Consider the following 23341-nt stretch of genomic DNA (forward strand, 5'->3'; position numbering starts at 1 on the left):
GATATATATTTTATTTTTTTAGTTTTTTCAGTGACTAACATATTTGAATTAAATGTTTTAAAAATTTAATAAAAATTAAATAAATTCTGATTAATAAACTTTAAAAATCTAAAATAGACTCAATTAATAATTTAAAGACTGAACAGATAATTTGACAATCTTTTGAAAAAATTACGAGGGGGTATTATTGTCTTTGACAAATCTAGCTCAGCGAAGCAATACGTTCACCTTCTGTTCTCTAGTTCATTCTCCTTTCTCTCTCTACCCCATACCATCACCACCACCTTCCTCTCCAAACAGGACATAGAGGTGGTAGATGCATGACCAGCAATCTCTCTGTCTCTCTCTCTCTCTCTCTCCACCCTCACCACCTTGACCTTCCCCTTTGTAATCGATTCACTCACTATCTGCCAGATTTCCGTCAAACCCGAGTTGTTTTCCTCGATATCTGTGCTTCTCTAACCACCCCACATCTTCTTTGCCTCTCAGGTATGAACACAGGACTTCTCTGCTTGTAATGGCTGGTTTTGTTTCTTTCCTAGCTTAAGCTTGTGTGAAGCGCTTTTGGCCTTGCTACTCATGGGTTTGTTTTTTGTGGGCATTTGCTTTGATGGGTCTGTTTCAATCTCATGTTGGCTGCATGGGTTTCTCTTGATTTCTGTGGTCTCCCTTTGTGAAGTGTGTATTGGACTCTGTTTTCTTGTTGGGTTCGTTCTATATTTCTCTCTACCACTTCCGAAAAAGGTGGTAGGTTGGTGGGGGTTGACTTATCTTCCAAGGAGAGAGGATTGAAATTCTTTGGGATGGAGGGAGGGTTTTTTTGGGTTTTTTTTGTTAAACCTTGGATTTCTAACTTTGTTTATCTAGATGATTGTTTTGGGATTGCTTTATGCAAATTATCAATCGCCCATCAAGTTATCATCTTCTTTCCTTTCTGGGTTGATGAAGCTGATTGCAAGTTTTTTTTTTTTTTTTTGGAAACTCGAGTGAAAATTGCATATGTGTTTTGTGTTTTTACCCAACAGCTCCATCCTATAAAACTACATTATATACAATATAAGCTGCATATACTATGAAATCGTTGATTTTCCTCTGTAGTGTGAATGTGGAAACACTTGGTTGCTTTGTGCTTAAAAAACTAGCTAACTGTTTTGAATTGTACTTCTTGTCATTTTCTCTTTTCATCTTAAGATGATATTAGTTGTTGCTGTCAGGACTCGAAGTTAAACATGTTTTAGTGGTAACGGACACGAATCTTCACCAATCACACTAACTGTTTTGGTTCATGAAAAGGTATCGTTGGCCTTTGATTGCTCATATTGTTTGATTGTTTAGTAGTGACTCAACATTTTCCCCTTTTGGAACTGATTCTCTGCATAGTTAGGTTGTGCTTTTGACCAAATTTGAGCTAGCTAGATTACTTGTTTATTTAGTAATAGAATGCTTGACTGGGTTTGGTCGATGACCTATTAATGTGTTGAAATTAGAATGGTGCCTTAGGGGAGATATGCTTTGAATTATTTATTTATTTTTTAATGCTTAGCATTTTATATATGTCATTTTCAACATTTGAATATCTCATCTCGTTTGCGATCCCCTGATTTTGTTTCCTGTAATTTCTTGACAACGTTTGTAAGTTGTAACATCATTATTACGATTTTTGTAAAATTTTATGCTTTGCAGTTGAACAATTGTGCAACTCGTAGGAATATCGAAAAATACCATGGTGAGCATACGAAGGCGCAAACTCTTGGGACTTTGCTCTGGTATGCCCAAATCAAAACTTGCTTTAGTCACTAATGAAATTCCTCAAGCATAAGACAGTTCGCTTACCAAATTGAGAGATCTTTTTGATAATCGGGCATCCGGGTAAACCCCAACTAATCCCGAGACACATGTAAAGTACCCCATCCACTTGGGTCAGGTAAATCTTGGGCTATGTCTGTGGGCATGGCTCCAAAGGAATTGATAGCACTCAATGAGAGTCGAACCATAGACTTGATGTTTCATGAGGCACCTTAGACTTGATCTGTTTGAGAGATCTTGAAGTGTTTTGTGTATGACTAGTTGTATTATAGTTTTGTTACCACCGTTTCCTTGGTTGATCATCTAAACAAATCATTTCCTTGGTACTAGAGAATGTTTTGTATTAAATTTTAATATGTGCACCAGACAACAATACACATGATATCTAATGGACCTTTGTAGGGCAAAGGTCTTTCTTGTCTCCGCTTGCTAGGTTTTTTGACAATGGGCATGTATTTGAAAGTTTTATCCATAACACAAAGCCAGTTAGTGTTCATCCTATGCCTTCAGTTGATGCTGAGCAGACAAAGGAGGTGAGCATGAGTTTCTTGTATTTCTGTTTCCTCTGTTGCTTTCCTTTATTCTATCCACTTCCTTCTTCCATAGAATTTATCAATCAGATGCAGTATCATTATCTTTGTCAAGTTTTCAGCCAATTTTCTACTTGGTCTGCCATTAAATTCTATATTTTATTGAAATATTGAGGAGTGTTTGGGATCTCATGAAAATCTAAGCATCCATTGTTTTTCTCATGAGATGGTAACTAACAAATTGATTGTGTAGTATGAGGATGCTAGTCATGTCAATCGAGGTAAATATTTGAAAATTAGATGGCTTTTTGTTAAAAACAATTAAGAAAATTTGAAACGCTCTTCTATCTGAAGGGAAAAATAAGAAAGACATGGACTCATTGAGTTGCCTTCGAGGACCCACAATCTTCCATTAGCAGTTAAGTTGATCCATAAGTCCTATCTTTTAGATGCTTGAGATATCTATCCGTCTTTTCTCTTTTTTCAGGAAGAAACATCATGGGGAAAGAGAATATCGGTTAAAGGGAAACTGACTTAGAGCTTTGACATGAGTTAAAGAATTTGTTGCTGATACATATGATTAATTAGGAGGTTAATTAGCTAGTTCTTTTTAATTTGTTATTTTTGGTATTTTGGAGTGCATTTTGACCATTCATATTACTGCATGTTTCCTTAGAGTTATACCAGTGTGATGCCATGCAGAAACTCTTAGTCTTACCATTGGACAGGATTTGATTGTGGTGCCAAATGGATGCCACTAGGCCTCATGGTCATATGTGTTATCACAGTTATTTGGATTAAAGTGACAATTTAAGAACATTAGTTATTGATCCATTCTATTCAAAATTTCATTGTGCAGATTTGTTGGAATGGGAGTATAATTTTTTATACGATATAGATAAGGTCATTCTTAGACTCGTAGTCTTCTGGGAAGATGGTGGGCACTTCAATGGCTGGGGAGTTGCCAAAGGCAAAGTAGAGAATTAAGGCAGCCTGAGTGAGAGAAAGGAGGGTTGTGGAGAGAGTGACCCTTATCAATGGAATGGAGGAAACTAAGGATGACAATGCCTTAATATTGAACAAGAGCCCCCTTATATAGGGCGTTAAGCCGTCGGAAGCCAATTCACCTATGAATAGTTGGCCAACTCTCCTTGGTTTAACGAAATGGAAGTATCATGCCGACCTTTGCGTACTAGGATTTAGACCTTGGGGTCTGTATCATGGGCCCTGTAAAGGTAGATATATGATATCTTAGGGGTTGTATCGCTGATTCACTGTTAAGTCACTAAGTTTCCCAAAAGCTTAAGTTGTTAGGAAAGGGGCCGGACAATGTATATCAAGCCATTCAACACCTTCCCTCATGTGCAAGCCTGTCTTGCACGTGGAGAGACAAACAGAGAATCCAATAGAAAGAAAAACCAAACAAAGAAGAAGAAACCAAATAGGGACCAAATATCAAATGCCAACGGAGAGATTTAAACCTAAGACCTCTCTCAACCAAGTTCTGATACCATGTTAAATTCACTAATTTTCTCAAAAGCTTAAGCTATTAGGAAACGGACCCAACAATGTATGTTAAGTCATTCAACAATCACAACCTCACAATGCTGGTAGGTATGATACGCCTTCCGATGTATCAAATGTTTAGGTCAATGCCTCTTATTCTTAAAGTCCGGTCAAGGTAGGGCTGTTTCCCAGGATGAAGCAAGCCAAGCAACATCAAAGAATTAGCTGTAGGATTTGCTACATTATATGATTGCTTGTAATTAGGGAATTAGTTGTAAATGTCTTAAACTTTGGGATTTGGTTGGTTAAACATTACTTATTGAGTCTTCCTTATGGAGGGACATAAAGTTTTCCTAGAAAATATTCTTGTTCTCATTGTTTTGTCCCCTCTTTAAATGTCTGTGATTGATGGATTTGTAATATCTGTCTATCAAACTAAGGTCCGGTCACGGCATATCGTCTTGCATTCAGAAACTGGCACTGAGGTTGGACAGTTTATACTCAAGGTGTGAAGCAGAGGGGGTAATCTTGTTTTATTTTATTTTATTATTTTGCTTGCCAATTTTAACATGGTGAAACATTCTTATATAAGGGAATAGTATGTCATTTTATCAACCTTTGAGATTTGACATTGGGCATTAAGACTCTGTCACATGGTCAAGAAGGTGAAGTGGAAATTTAGTAAGGAGAATGCTCTAGGTTCAAATTCTATCTGGATCTTTGGGGAAGGTACATGAGACTGCAGTGATAGGATCAATTAGAACTATTTCCTGTAATTATCCTCCATTCAAGTTACTGACTGAAATATAGTAAGATAAAAAAATAAAAAAAGCCTTCCAGTGCCGTTAATTTACTACTGTAGTGTCTGCTGGGCTTGAAATACATTTTTCTCAATCCTTTCATGTATCTGACAAGTATTTTCTATTAAAAAACTTGACAAAATAGTTATCTCATTGTCTCCTTTCCATTTTGGGATGGTTGAGGCAAAATGGGTAGGAAGTGGGTAGGAAGTGTTAAAAGGTTGACAAGTTTTAAAGTAGTAGTGGAGATAGTGAGCTGCTTCAGCCGGTTTCTCTCTTCACCATTCTTTGATTTTGGACTTGATGTTGTGGTTGTTTGTTTTCCCTATATTTGTCCTTGCATTTTTTATTCAATCACTATTTAAGATTTTGCAGTCTATTTTATATTTTTGCCAAGCGAGTGGAATTATGGGGTTGAGAAGGTGGACCTTTTGGTCTCCACCTTGAATTACATTTTTAAATACACACCTGGATTCAAAGCTGTGTCACAGCTCTGTCATAATGTCTCTTGTATGTACATAAATGAGAATATACCATATATTTGTCCACAAATAATTTGTTCAGTATTCAACAAAAGAATGGAAAGAATTATTTGGCTTACCAATCAATGATGTAGAGACCATGTATATATAATATATTTATGATACAATTTAGGAAACAATATACACAAGGTAAGATTCCTATAATCAAAATATTTTCTATTCTAATTTTCATATTCAAACATAATATTTTGATTTTTATATTCAACACTCCCCCTTAAGTTGGCGTGAAGATATTCAACAAACGCAGTTTGTCAATGGAAGACTAGAGCAAAGTTGGTTCCACAGATTTTGTGAACATATCTGCCAACTGCTGAGAAGAAGAGACAAAGAATGGACGCATAATGCTAGTCCGAACCTTTTCTCGAATGAAATGTATGTCAATCTCGATATGCTTGATACGCTCATGAAGTACAAAATCAGAGGATAACATAATGGCAGATTTGTTATCACAAAATAAAGAAGAAGGAACAGTCTCCTCAAAACCCAATTCTGTTAGAATAGAGCGAATCCAAAGAATCTCACATGTCGTATGTGCCATAGCCCCGATACTCGGCCTCTACAGAAGACGTAGAAACCACTGCTTGTTTTTTATTTTTCCATAAAATAAGATGATTACCATAGAAAGTACAGAAACCAGAAGTAGAGCCTAGATTGGAGACCAGCGATAAAGAACAATCCCAAGCCAGGAGAAGTCTTTAAATACCTCAAAATATGATGAACCGCATCACCAGGCTCTTTACGAGGTGCATGCATGAATTGACTCATAACATTAACTGCAAACGTCAAGTTAGGTCTAGTGTTGGTCAAATAAATAAGGCGTCCAACAAGACGTTGATACATGCCTGGGTCATCCAACGACTCACCAGACTCTGATATGAGTTTGACATTAGGATCTATAGGAGTAAAAGCAGGTTTACATCCTAACATACTAATATCCTGAAGCAAGTCAAGGGTATACTTTCTTTCAGACAAGGAGATCCCCTCTCTTGAGCGAGCCACCTCAATTCCCAAAAAATATTTGAGACATCCCAGATCTTTAATGTCAAAAGTTTGGCCCCAGTCGACCAATGCCGACAGAGTCATCACCTATGAGAATAATATCATCCACATAAACTAACAAGACTATACACTGACCTGCAGAGTTCCGGCGAATGAAACGAATGTGATCGAAGTGACACTGAACAAAGCTTATAGATATAATAACAGAACTGAAGTGACCAAACCATGCTCGTGGAGACTGTTTTTTAGGCTATACAAGGATTTGCGTAACTGGCACACTTTTCCCGAATACTTCCCCTCAACCCAAAAATTGGGTGGAGGAGCCATGTAAATCGTCTCAAGAAAATCTCCATGGAGAAATGCATTCTTGACATCAAACTGATGAAGAGGCTAAGAATGAGATGCTGCAAGGGAGATAAGGAGACGTACATAAGTAAGCTTGGCGACAGGGGCAAAAGTGGCACCAAATCCTTGCCAGGAATTTGTGTGAAACCTTTGGCTACCAAGCGAGCTTTGTAACGGTCAACTAAACTATCAGCGAGATACTTTATAGTGAACACTTATTTGCAACCAACTGTACTTTTCCCAGGAGGTAAAGGTACAAGATTCCAAGTGTGATTTTGTTCTAAGGCCGCCATCTCAGTCTGCATAGCCGCTACCCATTTGGGATTCTGAAAAGCCTCAAATGCAGAACGAAGAATGGATTCCGAAGCAAGCTTGCCAAGAAAAGAACAGTAAGAAGGGGAATCCCTGTCATAAGAAAGATACTAAGAAATAGGATGATTAGTATTACTCAAATAACTCAAACGATTTGGAGGATGTCGATCTCGATGTGGGTAATGACAAGGAGGTGGAGAAGGAGCTAAAGGAGAAGAGTTACCTGACTTAGAGATCAGAGAGGCGGCGGAGGGGGCTGAGTGCGTGGGCGATGGGAGTATACTTGCAATGTGGGAGGAGGCGAAGGTTGAGAAGGAGGAAAGGGGACAACCTTATTCTCAACCTTGTCCAAAATGGTCACCGAGCGAACAGTGGAAGTAACAGGAGAAGCTTGTAAAGAAGGGTTAGTACCAAAGAAAGGAAGATCCTTACAAAATGTAACATCCAAAGTGTGGTGAAAGTGACGAGACACAGGGTCACAACACTCATACCTAAAGTTTTAAAAAGCGGCTGCAACCGTTACGTAATATGTAACGGTTGTGGTGGTTACCGCCACCCGTTACAACGGCTTTTGCGGTGTGATTGAGATTTATAGGTGTGTCGGCCGTAGCGGCTGCCGTAACGGTCGTAATGGTGCCGTAACGGCCGTAACAGCCTGTTACGCACCGTTACATAACGGTTCCGAACTACTTTTGAAAAAAAAAAAAAATGAAGCTAAAAATGGGAGAAGAGGGACAATGAAGAGGGAAGATGGAGGAGTAAGAGATAGAGAGAGAGAAGATGGAAGATGAAGAACATGTTATTGATTTGTTAAAGTTATATGACCTATGCTATTCTATTCAGCTGCTTTCACTCAACTATTTTGTTTGTGTGTGTTTATCTATATATTGTTTGATGATGATGATAATAATAATAATAATAATAATAATAATAATAATAATAATAATAATAATAAGTGTTGTCATTATCTATTTGGCTTGATTAAAATATATATATATATATATATATATTTAGGCTCTTATTTATTCTCTTATTTTTGTCATTGTTTATCTTATATATAATAGTTAGTGATTGATTTTTTTTGTAAAATATCTAGAAAACATAACACCTATAATTATATATTAATATATATTTTATACATGTCAATTTTTTTTGATTAGTTTATTTTGTTTTTATTTACAAGTTATCCAAAAAGAGAATGAATATTCAAGTGATTAAAAAAAAAAAAAAATTCTTTATAATTTATTTTTTAAAACTATTCAAGTTAAAATTTACATATGCTTTCACAAGTATAATAATTAAAAAAATAATTTTATACATTTAAGTCTAATAATTTATTTATTTTTATTTTTTTTTTGCTACAAGCGTAATATGGATTTATGGCATATAAAGTCATTAATTGTTAAAATAAAATGTAAAAAACTCAGTTTATAGTAATTTAAAAATATAAAATATATTAGATCATACTTAAAAATTTACAAAAATTGATCAATATTTATTTTAAAACCCAATAAATATGATTATGGAAAAAAAAATATGCGTATCGGTAAGTTTTTTTTTCAAATTGTGCAAAAAATAAAAAAATTCATGATTCCGGTTACCGCAACCGTTACGCTATGGCCAAGGTTTTAAAAAGCGGCCGCAACCGTTACGTAACGCCGTTACGTAACGGTTGTGGTAGTTACTGCCACCCGTTACGGTCGCTTTTGCAGTGTGTTTGAGATTCACAGGTGTATCGGCTGTAGCGGCTGCTATAGCGGTTGTAATGGTGTCGTAACGGCCGTAACGGCCTATTACGCACCGTTACGTAACGGTTTCGAATTGTTTCTTTCGGGAAAAAAAAAATGAAAATAGGGGAAAAGAGATAGAGAGAAAAGAGGGAAGATGAAGAGGGAAGATGGAGGAACAAGAGATAGAGAGAGAAAAGAGAAAAGATGAAGAACATGCTATTGGTTTGTTGAAGCTATAAGACCTATGTTATTCTATTCAGCTGCTATCACTCAACCATTTTGTTTGTGTGTATCTATCTATATATTGTTTGAAAATAATAATAATAATAATAATAATATGTGTGGTCATTATCTATTTGGCTTGACTAATATATATATATATATTTAGGCTTTTATTTATTCTCTTACTTTTGTTATTGTTTATTTTATATATAATAGTTAGTGATTGATTTTTTGTATAATATAAAGTTGTTAATTATTAAAATAAAATGTAAAAAACTCAGTTTTTAGTGATTTAAGAATATGAAATATATTGGATCAAACTTAAAAATTTATAAAAATTGATCAATATTTATTTTAAAATCCAATAAATATGATCATGGAAAAAAAATGTGCGTATCGATAAGTTTTTTTCAAATTGTGCGAAAAATAAAAAAATTCACGGTTCCGGTTACTGCAACCGTTACGCTACGGCCTTTACACCCCGCAACCGCAACCGCGCTACCGCCACCGTTACAGCGACCGCAACCGCTTTTCAGAACCTTGGCTATGGCCTTTACACCCTGCAACTGCAACTGCAACCGCAACCGCGTCACCGTTACCATTACGGCGATCGCAACCGCTTTTCAAAACCTTGCTTATACCCTTTGGACATGGAAGAGTACTCTAAGAACATACAGCGAATACATTTGTCATCTAACTTTGTGCGACTGGGACTCCGATTTTGAACAAAATAGGTACACCCAAAGACACGAGGTAAGAGAGGAAACAGAGTGGTGGTGGGTATAAGGGTATGAAACGGAGTGAGTCCATGCAACACACAACTAGGGATCTTATTAAAGAGGTAAACAGCAGTAAGGACAATCATATGCCAATAAGACTTGGGAGCACCCATACCTCGAAGAAGATACCGGACAACAGACATAATATGATGGTTTTTGCTTTCAACAATACCATTTTGTTCAGGGGTCTGAGGACAAGTAAGTTGTTGAAGAATATTGGTTTGATTAAGATGAGAACGAAATGCATTAGAAATATATTTCCTACCATTATTAGAACTGATAGTCCTAACAATTGTATGAAACTGAGTTTTAACCATCTATAAAAATTGTACAAAAATGGGAAAGACGTCAGACTTACGACGAATTAGATAAATCCAAGTGCACCTAGTGTGATCATCAATAAAAGTCACATAATATCTATGATCAGAAAAAACTGTGACAAGGGAAAGGCCCCAAACATCAGAGAATGTATAAGATCAAAACATTAGGAGCACGAGTCATAGGAGGGATATAGCTAGTACGGGTATGCTTAGACAACTCACAAACCACTCAATGAAACTTAGAATCTTTGCAAACTTTATTAAATGAAGGAAAAAGTTTACATAAATACTAAATATTAATGTGACCCATACGATCGTGCCATAATTTTAAAGTTTGAATATTAAAAACATAAGGCATGCAAGCAAGCAAAACAGAGGCTTGAAAACTAGCTAAGGAAGAAGAGAAAGGCTCGTCCGATAGATCCTCATAGTAGTACAGTCCATCACGCTCATAGCCCTCGCCAAAAATCCTCTTTGAACTCAGGTCTTGTAAAAGGCAAGAGGAGGGTAAGAAGATGACAGCACAATTAAATTGTTTGGCAAGACGACTAATGGATAAGAGACTATGCAAACTTTGGAATATGCAAAACAGATGATAAAGTAATGGTAGGGGATAAAGACACTACACCCTTATGACAGAGGATAACGAACCATTAGCAAGACACATAGATTGGGCAATAGTAGTAAGGACTAGCGAAGAAAGAAAGGAAAACTCACTCGTCATATGATTATTAACCCTAGAATCTAGAACCCATGAGGGACTAGCAGACCGAACATGGAAAGCAGTGGAAGTACCTGTTGCAAGGGTGGTAGCACTGGTAGATGATGGGCCAGGAGAACTAGTAGTAAGAGATCTAAGCTGAGCCTGAAGCTGACTCCTGTAAATTAGGGAGATGAGGAAACCCAGTAGTAGGAGTAGCGGAATCCACTAGAGCCGCAGTGCGAGGGGTGCTAACACCACGAGGGCGAGAGGAACGTGGCCTTAACTTAGGATGAAGTTTGAAGCAAAGAGCCTTAACATGACTAGAAACGCCATAATGATGACAAGTAACTAGACCAGCAGAACCCCAAGAACCAGATTTTGCAGCAAGAGCCATCTGATCAGATGAAATTGGTGACAGAGGAGAAGGATTAGGTTGAACTAGACGCCTACGACGCTCATCACTATCAATGTGGCAAAGATCTCATAGAGAGAGGGCATAGGTGATGTGTTTAAAATCTGAGTTCAAAGGGATTCAAACTCAAAGTGTAAACCCATCAGAAACTGTTAAGTATGCTGGTGAGCAAGGCGTTTGGACACAAGAGAGGTAGCATCTGCTGGTAACTCAATCAAAGGCTCATATTGAGCCAATTCTTCCCAATGGGCCTGAAGGTATCCAAAGAATTCTGACACAGAAAGACCCAAGGCAGACTGGGAAGCATGAGCAATATCTTGATAGAGCTCAAAGATGCCAGCATCGTTATGAGCATGAGCATACATCTGTGACAAGGCATGCCATAGACCGGGAATTGTGTCGCAATAGAGAGACATGTGATAAATATGATCTTCTATGGAGTTGAACATCCATCCCAAAATAGTACAGTTATCAATATCCTATTGTGCACAGGTAGGATCTGTTGTAGCAGGCTAGGTAGTGGAAGATAAAAGTCAATGAGTTTTTTCGTTGCCCTCTAAATAGAGTTTAAGGGAGCGGCTTTAGGTGGCAAAATTTTTCCCGTTCAACATCACACTCGTAATACGATGAACAAGAGTGTGATGAGAAAGAGAAAGATCAGAAGTAATTGGGACAGGCTTGGTGGGTATATCAGTAAATGATGGATCAATCATGGTGGGAGAAGAGGGGCTGAAAAACGCACAAAGATAGCAAAATAGTCCAAGAAAAAATTAGAAGTTGGAAAAAAACTCAACGGTTTATCCAAATAGATGCTACTAAATAAACCCAGTAGCCCAAAAGAATAAAAGGATTGACAAAGGGGCTTAATACATCAGACCAATCACTCGAAGAAGGGGTAAAAAACAACCACGAACCACCTAAAGAGGTAGCTGAAGCACGTAAGAGCAGAACCAAGTCTGGTCAGCAGCAACCAGAGCCTCGACAGGGATAAAGAAGGCCTGTTGAGGTGAAAACAAGGAAGGAGAGGGGTTGCGAAGGCTGGGTTGAGGCTGTCGGAGGGAGAAAAGGAGTTGGAAAGGGCTGTCAGAGGCGAGGTGAAGGCTGGGAAAGGCTGTCGGAGACTGAAAGAAGACTGGGCTGAGGCTGTCGTAAGGGAGAAAAAGAGGCGGAAAAGGCTGTCGGAGGCTAGAGAGAAGAAAGAAGGCAGTCGATGGTGATGGGTGTTTGAGAGAGAGATGGCTAGGGAGGCTTTGATACCAAAAAGAATGGAAAGAATTATTTGGCTTACCAATCAATGAGGTAGAGGTCACGTATATATAATATATTCATGATACAATTTAGGAAACAATATACACAAGATAAGATTCCTATAATCAAAATAATTTCTATTCTAATTTCCATATTCAAACATAATATTTTGATTTCTATATTCAACACAACACTTGTTTGAGAGTCAAGTGTTGGCGGTTGAGTTAAAAAGAAGAAGAAGAAGAAAAAGAAGAAGAAGAGGAAGAAAAAGATCCAGCCATGTATAGAAGTAAAGATCATTATCTTGATTAGACAAGGAGCTAAAGATCTGCTTGGTCACAAGTCAATAGCACGATAAAAAAGAAAAAAATAAGTATGCCCAATTTAGTCCACATTGGATGGGCGTTGGGGAACAATGTACTTGTTTGTTGTAAAACATTCAAACTGTAAAATCTGGTAATGCCAAAAACTATCCTGTAGCAGTTCTTTTCCATTTTTTTGCAGGTTGAAAATTCACAAATTAATGCCTAATGGGATATAAAGCTCCAGGACAAAAGTGCAATGACTTTAGTGCATTAAAAGGCCAATGTCAATAAGAAGTAATTAGTGGTGTGCCTTTACATGATTACTTAATTTAATAATGCTTCTGTGAGTGAATGAATTTTTTTTTTTTTGATGCTTCTGTATGCCCAATTGTTTGTTTACGTCTTTTGGCCTATAATTCAAGCTTATATTCAAATAATACATGTTGCTTCCCAGAAAATCATTTCAAAAGTAAGTCCTGGGGCATCAAATGCATCTGGTTCTAGCATGTCAAAAGAGAAGCATAATCAACAACATCCAGGTTTTTCTTTTTATATGCACATTCACACATTTTAGTTACTATAGATTTTGTATATCCAGGTGGTGTCATAATCAACAATATCTGAGTGGCGTTTTGATGCTTTTGTATTCCTCCCAGCAATGCCTTTTTTCTCTTTAGAATGATGCATGTGTTTTTTGTAGTCCCTGAAGTCAAACACAGAAAGCGACACAGGAGAAAGCATTTTGAGAACCAAGAACCGTGTCTGATGAGAGGTGTCTATTTTAAGAATATGAAATGGCAAGCAGCAATAAAAGTTGACAAGAAACAGATTCACTTGGGAACTGTTGGCACTCAAGTAGAAGCTGCTCGTTTGTATGACAGGTATTTACACCAACTTTGACCTTGCAGGCAGTTGTTAGAAAAAGGTCTTTGGCTTAATATGATTTGCAGAAACTGTAGCTTGTGCTTTCTCATCTTGGAGTCTGCTTCATATCTGCTACCTTAGTTCATGTTAGTGAATTTAAGAGTTACACTCTGTTTGTAAAAATATTTTTTTGGCATTTTCTGGCATTTAGTTCAATAAAAAATGAAAGTCAACCGTAAACAAGTTTATTTACGGAAAAAAATGTTTTCCACTTTAAAAGTGGAAAACGTTTTCGGGTTGAAGTATTACCAATGCCCCCACACTACCAATACTACTATCACCTCTACACCCCACCGCCACTGCCACTGCCACTGCCACTGCCACTGCCACCGCCACCTCCACCTCATCTCCATCCTGCGGCCACCATTCCACCACCACTAATACAATCACTAGTACATTAGTTTCAATAATGCAACTAAACATAGGAAAACATTTTCTGAAAAAAAAAGATCTTGTAGAAAATGTTTTCTTCTGAAACAAATGGAGCTTTATTTCAACTTGGGAAAAATCCTATCTGCAGTATTTATTATATTGCAAACATTGTACTTTTTTCTTCTACCTTCTACATCTCAGCCACAACACATGAAAGCAAAAGGTCCTTATCCTATATAAAATGATAGGTCCTCATGTTGCGCTTAAAGCTACCACAGTAGTGTGTTAGAATTTACCATTCACACTCACCTACTACACTCCACTACTCACACTCACCTACTACACACTCACCTACTACACTCCACTACTCACACTCACCTACTACACTCCACTACTCCTCACCTACTACCCAAACCCTCTCCTATATAATGCCACTCTGATTTGTAATACAAAATCAATAATCAATCAATATTACATCAATTTTAACATGGTATCAGAGCCATAAGATTTAGGCCCGTATTTTGTTTTCTCACCGGCGGGCAGCCGGCCGGCAACCTTGCCTTCGCTGCCCGCTGGAATTTTTTACACATACCTAACTCGCCCAAATCTGAGCCATTCCACTGCACATTCTCAAATTCAAGGTCATCATCATCCTCACTACCAGTAGGAGCTTCAATCACACTAAGGGCATTCCTTTGTAGCTTTACCTCTATGCCATTTGTAAGAACCAGCCAATGCCACCCTCCGAGCCCAACAGCCTTCTTGACCACGCCTCGGAGACCAACGAGCACCGACTTGGTCCGGTTGTTACCAGTCACAACGACCTCGGTGTGACGTGGCAGAACAGAGAGCTCTTCTTCGCTGCTATCTCCACAACTCTGCAACTGCGAAAATCCGCCATTGACGGAACTCTCCACAGCTCTCACTCTCTCTCTTCTTCACCAGATCTGATCCGAGAGAAGAAAGCTTTACACTGTGGGCAGGGCTGAGTCTCTTGTCTAGGAATTTGTTGATATGGGTCGTGGAGTCAGCTCTGGCGGCGGACAGAGTTCACGTGGCTACGTATTTGGGAGTGGTGAGGCTCCACAGCCAGCCACACACAATCCAAGACCTGCTTCAAGTGAAGGACAGGATGTAAATAATGGTCCTCCCCCCAAGACTATTGCTGCTTCTCAACAAGTAGATGTTACTAAGCAGATTTCTATATTTGGAAATTAAGGTGGTTGTTCTCGGAATCCTATTACTTTTGGTCTTGGTAATTTGGCTATCTGTTTGCCACGGTTTTGACTGCACCAACTAGCATTGTTGACAGCACATGGGGGCATCACTTTCTTTTCATTTCTTTTTTTATATTACCCACTCCATACTTATTTTTTATTATTATTATTATTATTATTATTATTATTATTATTGTTTATTCTACTTTTTGACAGGTTATTATTGAAACTACCAACCCATCATTCCACCGCCCACTCCATACCTATTTATTATTATTATTATTATTATTCTTATTAAAAAAAAAATAAATATAAAAAAAAAAAAAAATACCAAACACCATTGCAAACAATTTACAAATTTGCACCACCAATCATATTTTATTCATCTCAGGGCACAACCCCGATCACACTTTTACACAAAAAAAAAAAAAAAAAAAAAAAAAAAAAAAAACAACCACATCCACCGGCGAGATTTTTTCTTCTCTACTCTGCCGCAGGTCTCTTCTTCTTGCCTCCGTCCTGGGCGGCCCTTGACGGTGCTGCCTCCGTGTTTCCTTGTCCACCGAGCACGTTCACTCCCCCATACTCCTCCACTGCAGCATATGGAGGACCTCCAAATCGGAACATCACGGTGGCCTTCCGCTTCAGGTCCTTGTTTTCTGCCCTTAGCACGCTTATCTCTGCTCGCGCATCCTTATACATGCGTTGGAGCAGAGCCAGTTGGGCGTTTAAATGCTGCACCTCATTTGTCCTACTCTGCAGCCGGTTCGACAAATTTGTGACCGCCGTCATGCTTTCCACACATGCCTTCAAAGTATACTGATTGGCCTCCACATCCGACAGCACTGCCATTCTTTGCTCCACAGACCGCATCGGAAAGTTCAACGGAGTATACTCTGGGGCGCTTGGTTGAGTTTCCAGTGCCACCGCACCAGTTCTCTCTCTCGTTGACTCATTGAGGTCGGGAAAGAGAGTGAGTAGACCTCGGGATGAGGATGCCGTATTCTGGGTAGCTGAACGGGAAGAAGAGGCCATTGTTCAGATGTTTCAGAGAAGGTTTGGATACAACGTCTTCACAGAGTATTACAGAGTATCTCTCTCAGAAATCTCTCTCAGACAACAGAGTGTTACGGACTATCTCTCTTAGCAAAACGAAGAAGAGTTTTTTGTTTTTTCAGAGGTTTTTCGCCGCTTTTCTCTGCCTCAGCCTCAGCCTCTGTCTTATAGCCGAGGCAGCCACGCGCATCGCGCGCCTCTTGCCACCAGCCGACAAACGGGCACGCAAGCCAAGGCGCCCACGTGCCTCGCCATCATGTCCGGCACACCTTTTGATGAATTGGGCACGCCTTTTGATGGCACGCCTTTTTATGGATTGGGCACGCCTTTTGATGGCACGCCTTTTTGAAAAATTGAGCGCACCTGTTAGCTTTTTTAAGGGTCCGACAAGACTCTGTAAACTGTCCCGACATTGATTCCGGTTAGTTTCTACAAGGGTCCAGCAAGACTCCGTAAACTGTCACAACAACTATCACAACATTGTCTGCTACAACGGTCCGACATGACCCCATAAACTGTCTTCTACAACGGTCCGACATGACCCCATAAACTGTCTTCTACATCGGTTTGACACCCCAATACAGTGTCCTCTACAACGTTATGACACCACCATACAGTGTCCTCTACAACGTTATGACACCACCATCCAGTGTCTTCACCAACGGTCTGACACGACCATACAGTGTCTCCTATCCTTTTTTATTTTTATGTATTTTATTATTTTCCTCTCTTCAAACTCAAGTTGGTTAGTTTCTATCCTCCTTGAGTTTGCGGGGGGCTGTTAGAATTTACCATTCACACTCACCTACTACACTCCACTACTCACACTCACCTACTACACACTCACCTACTACACTCCACTACTCACACTCACCTACTACACTCCACTACTCCTCACCTACTACCCAAACCCTCTCCTATATAATGCCACTCTGATTTGTAATACAAAATCAATAATCAATCAATATTACATCAATTTTAACATAGTGGTACCGTCCTTGTAGGGTCTTTTATTTAAACTATAATACAGTCCCACCCTCATCATTGGGGCAAAGGTAAACACTGGTCATCGTTGCAAATGCTAGGTTGATTAATCAATGTTGTTTAATGTTGTTTCAAATATCATTTGGGATGTAATGTATCTACATATGAGGCTCGCAATGCTACATTAAATACTTTTTTGTTTGATTTTTGTTAGGTTCTCATTTTATACTAATATTGATATAACTAGGGTTCAAATTGTATGAGTTTCTAGGCAGTCTCATCCATTTCTGTAAGTCTTGAACTGAAGATGCAGCAAAGCTTTGATTTGTTTTATTTTTTTAAATCCACTATCTTACCATAGTGGGGCCACCCACATGAGAGGGAGGGTGTGGATCTCCCTCTCCATACACACGTGTCAGATCACCTTCCTTTTACCTATGCTTTTGTTTCCTTTTCTTATACTGACCTTACTAAGGCACGGATAGATTGAAACAAGCAAGAAATTCTCATAAGCACGAGAAAGAATTATTATAAAATTTTGTTCTTGAAAACACATAGTGGTGTGAAATAACGTACTTGATTTGTTAAGAGTCTTTTGTGGTTATGAATTATTTCATTGTGGAACTGTGATTTTGAATATGAAGAGATGTGACAAATAGAAAATGGAGAGAACACAAGAATTTAACGTGGTTCGACTAATCTTGTCCTACATTCACCCACATTCAACATCTAAGAATTCACTTGGATAGTTTGTATACATGAGAAACACCTATATTTATAGGTGAAGAATACAAATAATATTCATTGAGGTCAAATGGAGACCTTTGATCAGTTATAAGATGATCCCAAATTATTTAATATAATAGTTATAATCCTATTGATTTCATTATTGACTAATATAAATTAATTGATTTTTCTCATTAATAGTTTTTTTCTTAAAGTATATGTTAAAATTTCCCTTTTACTAAAATATTTTTTTTGCTACATTTATTTTGGCCCCTCCTAAAACAAATTTCTAGCTTTGTCCCTACCTTTGATGAAGTGTGAGTGTGGTGTGGCTATGGGATTTAGTTTAGAGTCCTCCTAATAGTACCCACTTTTCTTCTTCGTACTCCCATCCCTTTCAATATTTTTTTCCTATTAGAATTTTATCCTAACATAGAATTCCCATTTTATCCCCATCTCTTACCCTAACCCTAACCCTACCCCTACCTCCACTCTACCAGCTCTTGTTGGCACCCTCCCCACCCAGCCCCCAGCTCCGATGACCCTTCCCAATGTTGCCCACCCCTGTCCACAACCCATCCCTGCCAGCGTCATCTCTCCCCCAGCCTCCCTTAGCCTTGTAACCCCTCCTTCCACCCATGGTTGTTAAAATCGAGATCCTACAAGGATCTATGAGAGGGTGTCATGGATTGGTTTGACGATCGTAAGATTCTACTTTATTCCAATGAGGTAAAAATACAAATAAGGATGATGCATATTAAAAATAAGGTAAAAAATAACAAACCCAATGATACTACCTACGATTCTATACGATCCCACACGATCCTACTTGTGATCTTGCTATTACACTGATCCTACAACAATTTGGATTGTTTTGGAAATTTTAGATCGCGATTTTGATAATCATGTTACCACCCCCGCAACACCTCTTCGCCACCCTCGCAATTGCCGCCCCCCACAACCCTAACCCTCACTATTGATTGAGTTAGAGAGAGGATAGAGAGATTGACTGAGAGAGAGGTTGCGAAGAAGAAGAAGAAGAGGGGAGGGGTTGGATTGCGGTGGTGCACAGGGAAGGGGAGGATGGGGCATTCCAAGAGTGAGGGTGGGGTGATGGAGGGTGTGTTGCGATGGAGGTGGAGGTGGAGGTGGGGCTTGGATTAGGATATAGGAAATGAGGGTAGAATTGGGAATAAGGTAAGGGTCCGAAGTAAAAAAAAAAAAAATGAAAATTTCAAAATTTGCAGGTAAGGGTCCAAAGAAATTAGGTGGGGGCATATAGCAACACTCTTTAGTTTATTGTTTTCTCCATGAGGATCAAGAACTTAAAGAATCAGCTTGCTTGGTTAAGTTTTTCAAAAAACACTTGTCAGAAAATTCTATTTTCTTGTTTTCCGTGTTTTTTTATTTTTATTAATTTTTTTTAATATTTTAAGCAATTTTTTTTTTTTTTTTTTTTTTAAACACACCTAACATAAATATACCTAAAAAGTAAAAAAATTGTGAATTTTTTTTTTTTAAAAATTCACTAAATATCAAAAATACAAAAAAAAACCTTTTTGTATTTTTATGTATTTATTAATTTTTTAAAATATTTTTTTCACAATTTTTTTATTTTTTAGATACATCTAAGTAAAGTGCATCTAAAAAAGTAAAAAAAAAAATTTTAAAATTTTAAAAATATTCACTAAAAACAAAAAAACATGAAAACCAAAAAACTCAAACCAAACACACTGATTAATTTTGTGAATAACCATAGAAAGAAGTTGGGAAGTGAGGTTGAGAACACGAGAATAAATTTTGGGTAAGATTTATATCCAATCTACCTCTCTCAGACCACCCATCAGACCACTCATCAAATGGGGACTAAACTGGGTGTATTTTTTCCTTTTAAGATGAGTGCAGGGAACACTCTTCTACATTTTCTTTCTTATAGTATAGGCAGGAGTCTCAATAGTTAAGGATCAGAGGGTTTTCCTAACATTCATAGCAACTTAGAGAGACTCAAAACTTCAAGGCCACACCTTTTAGCAGGTAAAAAGTTGTCTTGTACTCATTGTATTTAGGCTTCCTCTTGTTTTTACTGTTTTATTTTTATTTTTTCTTGGTTTGGTGATGTGATTTTTACTAGGTCTTTTTTTTCTTGCTCAGCCATTCAGAGGAAAAGGTGGTGTGCAATAAATAATGTGTTATGGAAATCTCATTAGTTGTTTTTCTGTATTTGCAGGGCTGCGTTTATGTGTGGGAGAGAACCCAACTTTGAACTCTCGGAGGAGGAGAAGCAAGATCTTCGGCAATTCAAATGGGATGAGTTCTTAGCATTGACTCGCTCTGCAATTAATAATAAAAGTAAGCTTACCTCACTCTTTTTGGTGATGCACTTGTGTTTCTATCTTCTTCTGGTTTTAAATAGTTACTATAAACAAAATTCTCAGAACATCGGAGAAGAAGCGGCGCAGGTTCACGAAGAAAGTCCGAGCCTTCAGCGCAGAATACTGACTGGGAACGTAATCAAGGAGTCAACGGCTTCTCGGCTTCAGAAGATGTAGAGCCAGACACATAGTCTCTTGAAAGTTTTGGTTCAGAAACAAGCTGAAATCCTATATGTTAGCAATTCAGCCCCTATCTTTTTGCTCCTTACATATATATATATATATCTTTTGGTTGTACAGATCATGAAAGACTTTATGACTGTTAATAGCAGATTTCTGTTTCTAATTCAAGGACTTCAAGGTTACATGCGTCATTATCATAAATATCTCAAAACTTGCACTTCACTTCGGTTGTGTTTGGATCATGGATTTGTGTTGGGATTTAAAAAAAGAAAGAGAAAAAGTAGGTGAAATGTAATTATATTTCGTTCACATTTCACCCACCATTTCTTTTTTCCCTTTTGAAATTGCTACCAAAATCTATTATCCAAACACAACCTTTAGTCTCGTAGTAAGCACTTGAAACCATTTCTCAAACTAATCGTAGTTGTCAATGTTTTGCAAAATGCATTAGAAATTAGAATTTGAAAATGTGTACTCAATTTTTTTTCCAAAAAGGTAAGTTAACGAGCATAAGTTTATTAGCTTGTTTCTGTTCTTTTTCTTCTCTCCTCATATAATTCCCATTTATCTTGAACTTCAAAATTGTTCCATTGTCACCGTATTGTATGTTTTTTTTGAATTTTCACCTTCTGAACTCTTCTGCAACTATTGAAAACTATCAATATTCCATGGTTGCTTTTGATGGTCTGAGAATAATGGTTGGGTTAATTCCATGTATGGTTTTAAAAGTGCAGTTATATTTGTCTATTCTTTTCGTGTTGGACATGGTGAAATTTATGTTGGATGGGTTGATTACATTATTGAGTTCATTTCTTAACAGTTTAAACTTTTGGAACGATTGGTTACTTAAATTGGAGCTTAATGTGTAATTCTTGGTAAGGTAGAAATCAAATCATTCGATCGTTTTCTGTGTCTGAATTGCTCAGTCAATGCTTTAAGTTTGGAACTTCTCTGCTTCAATGTTCTTCCCACTTGTCAGGATGTTCTTTTGTTGCCTCCTAACTTCTAAACTTCATAGGTGGAGGCTTATATTTTCACACCAATTTTCGTTAGTTCACACATATTCTTCATAGGTGGAGGCTTATATTTTCACACCAATTTTTGTTAGTTCACACATTTTCTTAGTTTACACATTTTGAAATTTTCGCACCCTTGGTTTGGAAACCTAATTCTGAATGAACCTTTAAAGGCTGTAGGGGAGCCAAACGTCCTCAATAATAAAGTGTGAGTAGCTTCTCTTTTTCTTATTGAGTCGGATGAATTGAGGTTTTTCAAATCCTTCCGATATAGTAGCCCCAGTTTCCTTGGGTTATTTACGTATGGAAAGGCAGAGGAGGCACTTGTGGAAAGGCCAGTTGAGTTTGATAGATAGGGTAGTATTGGTACTAAAATATGCAACATGACCTATCGCCAGGGATGTTGACGTGGCCTACATTGATCAAATATGAGCCAGGAAATATAGCCGTTGTGAACAACTGAAGAATAGGAGGCACATGCTAAAAAGCGGACACGTGTGGCTGCAAAAATGAGTGGAAATGACCAACAAAGAAGTATAAAAGTTGCGATTTTGAAAAAGTATAAAATTCTAGGAGTCGCTCTTAGTAGTTGGGAGTAGCCGTAGCAGTTAGCCATTGTTAGGAGTAGTTCTAACTATAGCTTGTTCTGTTGATTGATATTTGAAAAATGTTGTTCTTGTTAATGTAACTTGTAGCAGTTAGCCATTGTTAGGAGTAGTTCTAACTATAGCTTGTTCTGTTGATTGATATTTGAAAAATGTTGTTCTTGTTAATGTAACTTGTGACAAGTGACAATTTCATTTATATAATAATAGTTTTCATTTGGTTTCTTTGCAATCTCTTTTGTTCATTTGGTTTCTATGTCTTGCGATTGAGTTCTACTTTAATTTTGCTTTTTTTTTTTTTTGATCAGCAAACAAAGGAAGTATATAGATATTAAAACACAAATACAGAAGAAGCAACCAGCATAGCTAATTGAAACCAGGCAAAAAACCATTCACTTTGTTTAAAGTCACAGAAAAACCATTCACTTTAATTTCGCTTTAAAGTCACAGAAAAACCATTCACCTTGTTTAGTTTTGATTGATTCAATGAAAATTGAATGTTTTGTTTTTCGTGGGTTTTTTAGTGAATTTTTTAAATATTTTAAGAATTTTTTTTACTTTCTAGATGCACATAATTTAGATGCACCTAAAAAGTAAAATATTTGTGAAAAAAATATTTTAAAAATTCAATAAATACACAGGAATATGAAAATATACTGAATTTTTGTATTATTAGTATTTGATGAATTTTTTAAAGATTTTTTTCATAAATATTATATTTTTTAAGTGTATCTAGGTTGGGAATATTTAAAAAATAAAAAAATTTCTTTAAATATTAAATTTTTAACTAAAAACAAGAAAATGTGAAAAGTATAAAAATTTAATTTTCTGAAAAGTAGAAAGTGATAAAATCATCAATGTTGTTAATGACATTAATGTTTCAACCAAGGGTAATTATATTTACACAACAATTTGGTTTCCTTACACCTATTTTCTTATTACACTCATTCAAAAAATTCAAATTTTTTATTTTGTATTTTTACACTTTTCAATATATCAATTTTCTTCATATAATGAATTTCACATTCTTTCTTTGCATCTATCTTTCTTTTCCCTTTCTTATTCGTTTTTTTGTCTTCCCTCTGCCGCCTCTAATTGTCATGTGTATGACGTTGGTAATCCAAACTCCAATCACATGTTCGACACTGGCAAATTGAACACTCTCTGTTAGTCATTCTTTTTCTTTTTCCTAACCCTAGATTTGGAGCAAATTCACAATGGTGGTTGTAGGAATGTGAGAAGGAAGTGGGGGTGGCTGGCTAAAATGAGAGAGTTGTGGGGTTGTAGGAGATAAAAGAGGTGGACAGCATATTGAAGATATTGTTGT

The 23341-nt window shown here is 37.3% G+C and overlaps 1 protein-coding gene across 3 annotated transcripts; it reads left to right on the forward strand.

The window, feature by feature from the left end:
- Positions 1-215: 215 nt before the first annotated feature.
- On the forward strand, positions 216-20556 carry LOC114299645 (ethylene-responsive transcription factor-like protein At4g13040). Of its 3 annotated transcripts, XM_028244438.2 has the most exons (8): positions 222-489; positions 1215-1293; positions 1684-1766; positions 2209-2339; positions 13014-13098; positions 13260-13440; positions 20066-20187; positions 20274-20556. In XM_028244438.2, the coding sequence occupies exons 3-8, from the start codon at positions 1724-1726 to the stop codon at positions 20399-20401; spliced, it is 690 nt and encodes a 229-aa protein (XP_028100239.2). In that variant the 5' UTR covers positions 222-489; positions 1215-1293; positions 1684-1723; the 3' UTR covers positions 20402-20556. The 3 variants fall into 3 exon arrangements, with proteins under 3 accessions (XP_028100238.2, XP_028100239.2, XP_028100237.2); XM_028244437.2 differs by lacking the exon at positions 1215-1293 and having other exon boundaries at positions 216-489; XM_028244436.2 differs by lacking the exon at positions 1215-1293 and having other exon boundaries at positions 248-489; positions 1707-1766.
- Positions 20557-23341: the final 2785 nt, after the last annotated feature.

This window comes from Camellia sinensis, chromosome 3, assembly GCF_055761805.1.
Source record: "Camellia sinensis isolate YWXY chromosome 3, ASM5576180v1, whole genome shotgun sequence".
Taxonomy (NCBI): domain Eukaryota; kingdom Viridiplantae; phylum Streptophyta; class Magnoliopsida; order Ericales; family Theaceae; genus Camellia; species Camellia sinensis.

Bases quoted from the DNA above. Each gene is read 5' to 3' on its own strand.
- LOC114299645 (XM_028244436.2), top strand. From the start codon at position 321: ATGACCAGCAATCTCTCTGTCTCTCTCTCTCTCTCTCTCCACCCTCAC. The intron at 2,340-13,013 runs GTGAGCATGAGT...GTTGCTTCCCAG, and splicing joins ATGCTGAGCAGACAAAGGAG to AAAATCATTTCAAAAGTAAG. The intron at 13,099-13,259 runs GTTTTTCTTTTT...TGTTTTTTGTAG, and splicing joins GCATAATCAACAACATCCAG to TCCCTGAAGTCAAACACAGA.